The 12,535-nt window shown below is 42.2% G+C and overlaps 2 protein-coding genes across 2 annotated transcripts in view; both read right to left on the bottom strand.

Moving 5' to 3' along the window:
* LOC106811067 overlaps positions 1-4,345 on the bottom strand; it is a 58,551-nt gene extending 54,206 nt beyond the window's left edge. Inside the window, exon 1 of the mRNA XM_014814596.1 lies at positions 4,214-4,345. The gene's annotated coding sequence lies outside the window, so the exon portion shown is untranslated. The remainder of the gene's footprint in view (positions 1-4,213) is intronic.
* A 2,822-nt stretch (positions 4,346-7,167) lies between these two features.
* The window catches only part of LOC106811268 (metalloprotease TIKI1-like), a 45,468-nt gene continuing 40,100 nt past the window's right edge, over positions 7,168-12,535 (bottom strand). The window contains exons 5-8 of the mRNA XM_014814834.1: positions 11,024-11,108; positions 10,433-10,624; positions 10,082-10,132; positions 7,168-9,930 (exon numbers count right to left, since the gene is read on the bottom strand). Coding sequence (XP_014670320.1) covers positions 9,768-9,930; positions 10,082-10,132; positions 10,433-10,624; positions 11,024-11,108 — 491 coding nt within the window. The 3' untranslated portion in view covers positions 7,168-9,767. The remainder of the gene's footprint in view (positions 9,931-10,081; positions 10,133-10,432; positions 10,625-11,023; positions 11,109-12,535) is intronic.

Raw genomic sequence — 12,535 nt, 5'->3', positions numbered from 1 at the left:
GGTTAGGGTTAGGGTTAGGGTTAAGGTTAGGGTTAGGGTTAGGGTTAAGGTTAGGGTTAGGGTTAGGGTTAGTGTTAGGGTTAGGGTACACTTCTGTAGTACAAGTCTGGTACACTTTGTGTATACATATATGTACCTCGGGTACATATCTGTAGTACCTGTTACGACAACGACCCCTTGAGCTCTACTACCCGCCTTTAAATCGGAGCACCGTGTTACACTGACGCCATGTAAGTCGTTGAAAGTCAACAGACTGCGGTCACGCATATGGGGGCTCAGTCAAGCACGCCGTCGTACGCTGTGACTGTATACGACACGATGGGTGGGGATGCCACCCACACCGCCGGGCTGCGTGCGTGCGTCTGTTTAGTTAATCTCACCTGCCGAGAATGTTATAACAGACTTCTCTGCAATCAGTTCCAGATTTCCCCGCAACATTACAGTTCTTTATCTCTAAAGAAGACGGGGACGCTGAGGGGGGCGGGGCAACGCTATAGCGCACGATACGTATCTGGTCTGCAGATGAATAAACACGAGGTTGGGAGGCGGGAGCACACGCACGGGCGCGAGTGAAAAACACCATGAACCCTACTCTCTGCTTCTTCTTCCGGCTAGCATCATCTTTGCTTCATTTTCCTATATAAAATCCGTGCAGGTTGAAATGTATATTGACTTTTACGTTTTTATATTTGGTTTTTCTTGATCTAATCTTAATCATTCAGAGTTTAATCGAAATGAACTGAGGCACTTCCGATAGACTAGACGGGAAGTTTTATCCAAAATCGTGCCAATGTACTATTTACTACCGATTAGTTATGATTTAGGACATTAAGAAGAAGAGAAAGGAGGACATAACTGACTTATGCGTCTACTATGCTCTTACCAGAGTGCGAAATTAACGGAGTCCGGAGTCAAATACTCCCTGATTTACTGCCGGCCTCCCTGATTTGACATATGCAGGAGTCCGTGTGACTCCCTGAAAATTCTGCCATACTAACTAGTTCATTCCAGAGCACGGCCTCATGGAATTACCGTATTTTTTCAGCAAATCAAATGTCCAAAAAAAATTTGGCAGAAGATGTCCAAAAAAAATCTTGATGTCCAAAGAAAATGTCCAAAGAAATCTTCAAAGTAAGCACATGCGTTGTTAATATCTTTAATTTTGAACTTCAGACTGCGGACTCCCTCTTTTTGAGGGCAGGGAGTTGTTCAAAAGTTAATTTCTACCCCTGTCTTACCGTGGCATCAATTTCAAAGCATTACGTAAGGCGGGGCAAATTATATGGGCATTTGTCCCTACGACAACTGCAAGCATTTTTTCTACAACAAGAACCTCGCATGAGGTAGAGTGGCACCCAACTATTGGAATTAGTCTAGCATGTGGGAGAGTGACCCAGACCTCTAGAATTAGTTTCTAGCTTGCGGTTAGAGGTTGCACTCAACATTAATTATGTTTCACACCAACATATTTCCCCACCATTAAGGAGCCGATTACATCTACGTTTTGATTTACCGAAAGAAGAGGGCGCCACTCCGGCGTTTTTATTGCCACAATGAAATTCTTATTCTACTCCTTATGATCCCCCGCCCGCCGCCAGACGGCAGCCTCTCGCTCTCTCTCTCTCCCCCCATCTCCCTCTCTTTCCCTCACTCTTCCGTCTGCTGGTGTCGGGCGGTGCTAATGAAGCAGCAGCGAGGATTCACAAAGGCGAGAACCGCTGTTTGCAAGCCGCCAGAGCTGCAGATTACAATCTATTACCCGCACCGACGCAGCCGCGCGCGCGCGCGCGCACACACACACACACACACACACATCAGACGAACTCGCCGCGCACGCCGCATAAAACCGGGTTTTGGTTTCAGTTTCACGCCCGCGCCGAGAAAAATTCAAACCACGCGAGATGTCGCCTCGGCCAAACAAACGGGAAAGTATAAACCTTTTAGTGGAGATTAATGTTTAGCGCGAGAGACGCACGGGAACGTACGCAGACGTAGAAGTACGTACACGGATGAAGGAGGAGGCCCGTAGCTTCCGGTCGTGTGCTAAATCCCGCAGATTAAACAGCGCTGTCAGCGGCACTAACGCGCCGCAGCTGCTGCTCGCAACAAGCCCGGCCGCCACCACCGCGCGCCGCTTTAAAAAACAACGAAAAACGCCACAAAAGCCGAGAAGAGAGAGAGAGAAGCCAACTTGAGTTTTTACGCCGCTGCGCGCTCTCTCTCTCTCTCCCGGCAAGCTTGCGCGCCCGTGCACGCGGAACGCAGGGGGAGAGCCACACACGTGTTAGCAAGAGCGGCCGCGCGCGCGCCGGTGCACCCTAAAAACGAACTGCCAACTTACAAGCGTGTTTTCCCCGCCCTTCGCGTAGCTCTATGCTTCTTCGGCGTGTTTGCGCACATAGTTTTCGACGCGTGGTCGACACGGAGCCGTAAACTACAAAGGAACGGCGTGCCATGCACGAACAGCAGGCTTTTGTTTTTGTTCGGGTTCTTAGCTATACTTTCAGCTAATTATTAGCTCATCGTAAGTATATGGTACGATACGTCATCTTCTTCTCGTGATTGAACATTCTAGTCTGAGAGCTCTAGAGTGGCGTGCGTGTTTTTCGCCGTTTTTTTTTAGCTCGCTTTGACATCGTCAAGACGAGCTAATCCCATGGGGTGTCGTCCGTCGTACGTGCGTCCGTCAACATTTGGCTACAGTCAACGATAACTCAAGAACTGTTTGACCCACATGTTTCAAATTGCATATAGTTGTTACTCCTATGGGAGAGGTTTGAACGTCCTATTTTGGAGCACGCCAGTCGACCTACATTTGAGCAACGTCCACTTTTGGGAAAAAATGAAAATGGCCACAAGTCAATTCAGGTTAAATGGATTTTGCTCATTTCTAGTATGTGAATGAATAAGGATTGGTCCCCAAAACATATCACACAGGTTCTGATTTTTTTTAATTATGCAAATTAGGTAGATATTGGAAATTCCACTGCATTTCAGTGTCTGCCTACGGTCAACGTTAACTCAAGAACCGTTTGACCCACATGTTTCAAATTTCATGCAGTTGTTACTCCTATGGGAGAGGTTTGAACGTCCTATTTTGGAGCACGCCAGCCGACCTACTTTCGAGCCACGTCCACTTTTTGGCAAAAATGAAAATGGCCACAAGTCAATTCAGGTTCAATGGATTTTGCTCATTTCTAGTATGTGAATGAATAAGGACTGGTCCCCAAACATATCACACGGGTTTTTATTTTAATTTTGTTATTATGCAAATTAGATAGATTTTGGCAATTTCACTATGCATTTCAGTGTCTGCCTACGGTCAACGATAACTCAAGAACCATTTGACCCACATGTTTCAAATTGAATACAGTTGTTACTCCTGTGGGAGAGATTGGAACTTCTTATTTTGGAGCACGCCAGTCGACCTACTTTCGAGCCACGCCCACTTTTTGGCAAAAATGAAAATGGCCATCTAAATTAATTCGATTTTGTTAAATTTTGGTATGTGAATGTGTAAGGCTAGCCTCAAAACAGGTCAAGGTCAAGGTCAAGGTCAAGGTAAAGGTCAAACAAAGGTCGTAGTGACCTGGTTTTGGTAGCGCTAGGTCAATTAGAGGCCAAGTTATAGAGCGGAGGGAAAATATGATCAAGGTTAAAGTAAAATAAAGGTCGCAGTGACCTGGTTTTGGTATGCTGCTCCCCTTCTCCCCAAGATGTGTAAGTATACCAGGTTTGGTAGCGCTAGGTCAATTAGGGGTCGAGTTATAGAGCAGAAGGGAAATTGTCTGCGGCGGCGGCGGCGGCTGGGGAGACATGAAACCATAGTATCCCCGCCGACTTCGTCGCGGGGGATACAATTAATGCTCTCTTACTCTAATGCACTGTTTTATTCTCGTGATACTATTACAGTTGTCCCTGTTGTATTTGGACAACGAACCCCGAAAATGCCCCGATTACGACTTGTTCCCGATTAAGCGTTTTTGAACAATAATTTCGAAATCCCGTCTTTAAGTTAGCCGGGGTCCTGACCTGCCACCCGCACGTATAGCTTACCCGGGACCTGCCACATGTGCGCCCTCACGCGCTTAGTAGAAGCGAGTACCTAATGCTAGCCTATAATTTCGACAATTAATTTACAACTTGAACAAGTTACAGGACGAAGTGTGAATTTTAGTCCACAGCCAAGTACTCAGTCTACGTCTTCGCTTACCTGCTAGTGACTCTAAATGGTGACATCTCTTTCGAAACATGGTTGAAACACGGAGTGCCTGTGAGAGATGTGCAGCACACACAGCATCCGCAACACTAGCAGCCAACAACAGTAGAAGCCAACGGTATGCCAGGGAAATCAATAACTACATGGGCTAATATACATGTTGCTGTGCGCTGTGCGCTTACCGTCGTGACGTCACACACGATACCGCGGTCGATCGCAGCGCTCTGTCTGAGCCTGTGGGAAGCCCCACTCTTCCTCCAACATGCTGACATCATTGAGGGTGGCAGTTGACGTCATTGGATGATTACTATAAATTGATGTCTCTTGATAGATGTCTCATATTATAGCGGGCGTGACATTTTGGTTATATTAAAGTCGATTATATGAAGCTTGATATTGGTCACATGCGCACGCCATCAATCTTTAAATAGATATAAATAGGATCAGGAGTAAACAGAATTAATTATATCCGGGGAGAAAGAGACTTGTAATTTGCTATGGAGAGAAATGGTCAAGTGCATAGTGGGTCAGGACCCCGCTAATGTAGGCCAGATTTCAACGTGGTTAAAAAATTCGTCTCAACTAAAATAGCCAGTGTAAAATATTTTAATGTTGAAAGCACTATAATGCGAATTGGTTAAAACCATCAATGGAACCAACAAAACCCGGTTGGAAAAGAACTAACAAAAGCCATTACAGGCATGCAGCCACAATAACACCTTAATTAATGAATATTCCTAAAGATGAAAAGATGGAGCCTAACGTTGATCGAATTGACAGCTCATCACTGAGCTAGGATAGCAATAGAAATTCCAGACTCCACAGTCAGTGACTTTTTTGAAATTTAATTTCACTTAATTTAATTAGCAGCGCGAGGTTGCGAGGTACTGACGCCGCATAAGTATTGCTGATGAGGCCTGCAACAGAACGTGCTGTGCAGATCGAGTCTTCACATGGTAAGCCTTGGTAAAACTCACACCTGCTACATCAATCGCTATATATTTACGCTGTCGGGACTAATAGGATATCTTATCCCGGGTGCTTCCTGTGTAGCTATATATATATATACGTGCACCTATCACTATAGTAATAATTACTAAACAAGCTTGGATGTAGCCCTCAATCTTCCAAAGGGCACGACAGCCAAGCATCGATCTGGGGGCGTAAGAGATCAACAGGCTTTGCCACATTACACAGTGTCGACCGGTGGGAGTGTCAGACAGGGCAAATTATGTTTGCGTATTCCTGTACCTCTATATAATAATCAAACTGGACAATAAATTTTAGAATGAAGGAATTGGCACGTGGGCTTTCCGAGCCATCATTATCAAGAGTCCATAATAGAAAATAGAAAATTGCTTTTCTATTATGGACTCTTAATTTATCAAGATGCCATGCTTTTAGTAGTTTTACGTAAGATCGAACAGCACCACCTTTTGGACAGTATTGTGCAAATCAGTGATGTAGGCGTAATCAAATCTATAAAAAGAACAGGTGCAATGTGTCATCAACAGCAGTAAAAGCCATTACCTCTTTCATGATTAGGTTCGCTGTGTTTAGGCTCATTAGTTAGATCAAGTTAGCTGCATTTAGAGGAGGTATATTAATTGCTCCTCAGACGCGTGCGAGCGGACGCCTCGCGTGCTAGGTAACAAGCTCATGACGTCAAACTAGCTCCTTGACTAGCCCCAAACAGTCTCTGGTGACCTGATTTTGAGAAACGGAACCCAAGACAGTAGCTTGCTGTGCTGTTGCTGAACAACAGCAGAGCACGTATATTACATATATACGTATATATGTATATATATGTATATGATATACGTATATATGTATATATATACGTATATATGTATATATATGTATATGATATACGTATATGATATACGTGCTCTGACTATAGCAACTACATCAATACTTTCCGATTTTGGCTTGGTAGATGCATGGACATGCGTCAACGCGTTAAATGACATCAGAATAACCAATGTTCGCGGTTCAGTGTGACTGCTATGCTGGGGACAGAGCTAAAAGCGTTAATAGACAGCCTCCCAGAATTTTGCCAAGTATGTAGATAGTTTGTTCTTATATAACCGTTCATGATGATGTGTCACACATGATCACTAACACAACGTCATCGCGCAAAACCTCCAAGTATCTATGTGCCGGTATATGTATCTGTATGCATTTGCAATAAAATATGACCTCGCCCCGCCATCTATCGGGAGTAAAAATATGAATGTTTGTTATTTTATGTTCTCGTACTTGTCGGTGTACACTACACTGGATATAATGACAAGGTAGTAAGTGCCGGCTTCACGTATTCAGTTCGGATAAACCCAATAAACAAACAGGTGCATAATGATGTGAGTGCAATGCAACTGGTGTCCTCTTAAAGTGGGTTCGCGTGCATGTGGGAGTGAAGCCTTGACTTAAAAATGTCAACGTCCGTTGCTTCCACAACACCCACGGGTAGGTTGTTCCAGATTGGAATCATCCGGGGTAAAAAGGAGAATTTGAATGCGTTGTATACCTGCCTCTAAGGGTTCAACTATGTAGGTACTCTAGGTTCAACTAGATAGGAACATAATATCACGAGTGAATAATGTAGATTCATTTTTATTCTATTAAAGATCTATTATTAATAGATATATGATTATTTACTCCTGATAATATTAATACAACACATAATACTACTATAATTATATAATAGTATTATGAGCTATAATGACTACAAGCAACGTGACAGTCCTCTATGGTAGAGCAGTAGGAAGATTCACTCACTCTACTAGTTATGGCCTATAACAATACACAGTCTGAAAGCATTACAAGCCAAGTAAAACTCCTACATCAACTACACAGTAAGGAACCAGGAAGAAACTCAGCTCGCTGAAAGGAATTACTTACACAGGAGCAAGAAGGCTCAGCAATATATAGAAAGCATAACGACGGAGTACAGGTGTTTCAGTCCAAACAGAACCTTGTTTTTATTTATACATAACTTTACACTTATTTAACAGCACAGCACACAGCGCCATACCTTACTCATCAGTGTTCTGCACATTATAGAGAGATGCTATACGAGTCATACTCTCACGACAGTGCGATGATAACAAACGCAACAAGAAATAACTGAAATATAGATAATCGCGTCAACTTTTTAGACGTATGTAGTATCTAATGTGGGCACAGTACAATAGTATGCTGTCGAAATAGTTGTGTAATTGAATGCAAGGGAAAATCCATACAGAACTAATGCAAAGAATGGCAACATGAGAACGAATTGTGTGGTGCACCGTGCATACGCACGCAAGTCTAACAATTGTGTTATAACAGTTTAAACATTTCACTGAACAACATTAGGCACCACAGTCTATAGACGTGAGTTGAAATGACGTGTTGTGATGCACTTAGATAAACACATGATATTACACGTACATTCTCCACTCCAAATGATACATGCACGAGAGGAATAAAGCTTGGCTAAAATGTTCATAGGCATTTACTTACCTACGCAAATGGCAGGAATTTGCGAAAGTGAATACTTCAGTAAACCACTAAATATGTATTTCAAATCAACAACTGGTTTTCTAGTAATAAATACCATGATACCGTAAACTACTTATAATAATGCATGTTACATTATGTCGAGCGGCATATAATCAACCGAGGAGTTGCTGAACACACTGAAACGTGATCATTTCCACAAGATAAATACTAAAAACTGCAATATTGAACTGATAAGTCGATGCAGACAGGCGTACCTCCTAGAGAGCCCGACCGAATGATATAACTAAGAGAAAAATCCCTCTGCTTGAGCATTTCTTTATGCGCTGAGACAATAGCAGCTGCAGATATAGACGCTATAGACAGATGATGAAGAGAAATAAAACTCTAACTCTGTACACGTCAACTAGAGGTAGAATGTGATGCAATCTAGTTACAATATAATTATCAAATACTCCATCTCTCGGGCCGATTGGTAAAATAAGAAAAAATGAATATTTTCATAATATAAAGCAAGGTCTGCAGCCACTACAAAAATAAACCTCTCGCTCTGCCGCGGACAACACCCAATTTGAACATTACTCCAAGTGTGTAGGGTTCCCTTAGATAACACTGACGCTAGCAATACGCTTTTAAAACTGAGCTGCAATTACATACAACGTTCCACGTGAGGTCTTTGGTCTTACTTACCATTAGGCAAAGTCAACAGCAATAAGAAAGAACACGTAAATACAACAGAAATTCAATAAATGAGCAGGAGTACGATGACAAGGAATTTTCATCTTACTCCTGATATGATCATTATAAATGCTAGTGAGTTCGCAACAACTGAAGGAGATCCCCACTGAGATGAATATGGCTGTATTGCCACAGTTGCTACCTTAGCGAAAATGCAGCTACACAGTTTTGTAGTAGCCTAAACATAAATACAAGGATGCGTGAGTCACACTACGTCAGAAAATCCGTATTTCAAGACTTTCTCATACGTAAAAACGTTGGAAGTGTATTAACAGAAACGGCAAGGCCGCCATTTTAAAAATATAAAAGTACTTATTTTGTCGAATCTCGACTTTTACTTTAGAGCTATAATTTAAGATATAGTAGTACTTCAAATACTTGTTTCTTTCTTCACAGACGCATGCACACATGCACAGTGTGGTGCATGCACGCGCACACATATATACATACATACATACTGGTGTAACAACAACGCTACACATACATACACGTATAGTATACAGCATGGAGTTCTAATTAAAATACTTAACTATATTCGACCTCATAAGCATTTTGATATATGCTATTCATATTAATATCAGCTTTCCGGTGCTCAGTAAACTATCCATAGCGTTTACGTGTGAAATATCTATTTACTACATTTCCTATCTAACTACATAACATTAAATACAACTTTTAACATATTCACATGAATACTGATAAGAGATATAGGCCACACATGAAACTTATGCACGATATGCATAAAGTTTTCCATTTGCCTTCAAACAATGCTGGTTAACAGGGCATTTAAGATACGTCTCATGGTCTTACTCCTGCTATAGACCAATCATAATAAATAGTTTTAAATCTCGCAATTTCACGTAGTTCTAGACATTGGAATAGTATTATAATTGCTCTCCAGATTCTTGCTCCATTATGTAACTGATCATAGTGATCAATTACAAGATAAAACTGCTACTTATACCCTACTGAAATTAGAATTTGAGGTATCCGCTGGTAAAAATGTTTTTAACTGGTGATATTACCAGAACTTCAAACTTCCAGAATAATTTCCGTACTTTGTCTCTGGATACTACAGAACACAATGACCTAGCTTAATTGAAATAAAATCTCATATTAAACCGAATGCAGAGGTAATGCATATAATCCTAGCCACACAGACGTGAGTTTGCTGATATTGTTATTATAGAAATTAAAATAAACCTGCTTTCCAACGTATTTTGCCAATTTTGTTCCTACGAGTGACGAATACAAGTACTAAGTATGATCGTATCCTTGCAGACTCCCGGAGCATTAATAATCCAGCTTCTCACCGGCTCCCCATGACGACAGACAATGCACAGCACACTAGGGCAAGCAGCCTACTAATAGTGGACAGCTGACACGCAGCTGCCGCGTGATTACTGTGTCTGTTCCATTCAAAAGGCTTCGTCATATCTCCACTATCGGTACTTGTTTGCTGATAGGTGGCGCTGCAATGCAAAAATAGGTAAGGTACTATTACTGATTGCCCACCTAGTTCTTCACACACTCTTCCCTTTAAATGTTGTTTACCTATTGCCAAAAATTAATTAACTATATTGTAAATTATTTGTATTAATGCATTATTTAGGTAATACTTACGTTGTACTTTTAATTCTCACCCACAATTCATTGAATTTCTTCTCTGGTTCTCTGAAATAAACACATTTATTAAAAATAACCAAACATTAGACTGGAATTCATGTAGCATTTGGCAGCATAACTTTAATTAAGTATTAAAAAATAACGGAATATACACTTTACGGCAATAGTTAATAATCGAAAACTTCACAAACGCATAGGCGATGGATGAGTGTAGAGATTTATTGTACTTGAAAAACAAACAATAATTAAACAACCTAGGATGTACATGTATATGCACATGTATATACGTATACGCAGACTATACATGCATGTAGATTCTCATATTATAAGAAGCAGGCGACAACATACCGTGTTGTGGAGTCGATCCTGACCCAGAGGTCATTGAAGTTCCTCTCTTTTGCTCTGGATGGTTGCTGCTCTCCTGTGAGACTCTCCTTAGACAGAGCACGTGTGACTGGCAGCTCTATGTTCTTCTCTGGTTCCGCTACCTGCAGCCTCTGCTGCCGTGACCGCTGCCGCTTGCTTCCCTTTACCCTCTTTCTGTACAACACACAAGGACGACTGCTGTAAATAAATTCCTCGATAGGTCGGCCATCTTACTCCGAGTTTGTTCGTGTCTCGGATGTTTGCACATGGAGGCGGGCTAAGCAGAACTTTATCTCATCAGCAACACACATTACCAGTGTATCAATCAAAAGGTGCCAATTTATCAGGGTTTCATTTCTCCCCGTGTCAGGCCAGCCCGATTTCGGAGGCCTTCGCCCGTGCAGTACACATTACCAGTGTATCAATCAGAACCTCTCAATTTATCAAGGTTTCGTTTTCCCCGCATACGACGAGAGGTTTCGGCTGCGTAGAAGATTAATTATTCCAGCTAACCAATGAGGGAAAACATGTTTGAATTTTGCACTCAAAGGCCGGCGCCTAAAGTAAACTTACATCTTCTTGGCAGCTGTCGTGTGCTCAACATCGTACCCCGTTGCTCGCATTATATCTATCACAGTCTGGTTGCCAAGGAAGTGACCTGAAAGGTAAAAGTAATCGTGCTTAAAGTTTGCAATGGAAAGTATGCGCATGTCGAACTCAAACATATTTCCTGGTTTTTATCTTGAACGCTGCAGAACATTTACACGAAATGTGACGTTTCACTTTAAAATTGGATAGATTTAATTCTAATTAGGTAAGATTTATTTTCTAGTTATACAAGTGAGAGAAGTATGATTCCTCTAATACATAATACTATAAAACTATATACATGACTCGCAAAAAAAGGGGAAAAAGTAACATAACACTGAAATCATATTACACAATAATACAGTTCTTTCTGATACTGCCAAAAGAATATCAAACACAAAATTTATGAGAATGTATAAATCAATGTTATAATTTCCTGGTTCAGCTACATGCTACATGGATGCAAGGCTATCGCCACCGCACGACTTAGCCGCTCCCACAATGCAGTGGGATGCTGCGAAAACGTAGAGGGGACGCTGCGGAAGGATGCTGTAGATTATCCTAGATTAAGACGCATCATGTCATATTTATTTACAGGAAGCGCTGCGGGTATGGCTGCGACACAGATGTGGGCAGGAAGAGAGGGGCGGAGCCATCAGCTACGAACTGATAAGTGTTCCCAGGAGACACTGGCAGCGACCGGCTGTGAAGTTACCAGCGATTACATAACATTCCTCTACGAGACACAACTAGCTTCCTATCAAGAGAAAGACCCGAGACTCTGGATAGTTGATTGACAGCCTGAATCGCATCGCTGCTCGGTTTCTATAGCAATCTGTTGTGTGCACATTGATAGCGCTCTATTCTATTTCGCACGCAAGGCCTGCGATTCATTTGGGAGCGATTTCAAAAGAACGAATCACTGTTAGCTGCTGAAGAAAGGCAACGCACGCTGAACCGACGCGTAAAACTCAAAATTTATTAACTTTTGCACAATGTCCGTGCCATTAAACGATGGGTGCCGTCGCACTAGTCGGACATAATGAAACGTTTCAGTAGTCATTTCGGTTTGCATCGAATGAGTACGAGTCGCCTTCAGACTTGTCAATAGCTGTTGAGCAGGGAGGAGAGATAGTAGGAGGACTGACCGAGGACGCATAGGAGATATGCTACGCTACCAGTGTATATTCGAATCGAGTCCTGCACATGTATGTAGGTAGGTACGCGCACGAGTCTCCGTGCCACGTTTGGGTGGCTGCAATGTACGGCTCTATGGTATATATAGACGCTCTACCATGTGTTCACAATTACGGAAGATTCTTTAAACAGTGCCATGTGCAAAACATGCCGCGGTGTAAGACAGGAGGAAATAGCTTGGGCTTCGAACAAACCGACATCTTCAAAACTTTAGGATACCCATTAGAAATGGAAAAGATTCCCCTCAGAGCACACGCACGCACGCACGCACGCACGCACGCACGCACGCACGCACGCACG

Source organism: Priapulus caudatus, unplaced genomic scaffold (assembly GCF_000485595.1).
Source record: "Priapulus caudatus unplaced genomic scaffold, Priapulus_caudatus-5.0.1 Scaffold18, whole genome shotgun sequence".
NCBI lineage: Eukaryota > Metazoa > Priapulida > Priapulimorpha > Priapulimorphida > Priapulidae > Priapulus > Priapulus caudatus.
Note: the sequence above shows the minus strand (reverse complement) of the source record. Positions and strands in the feature narration are given on the sequence as shown.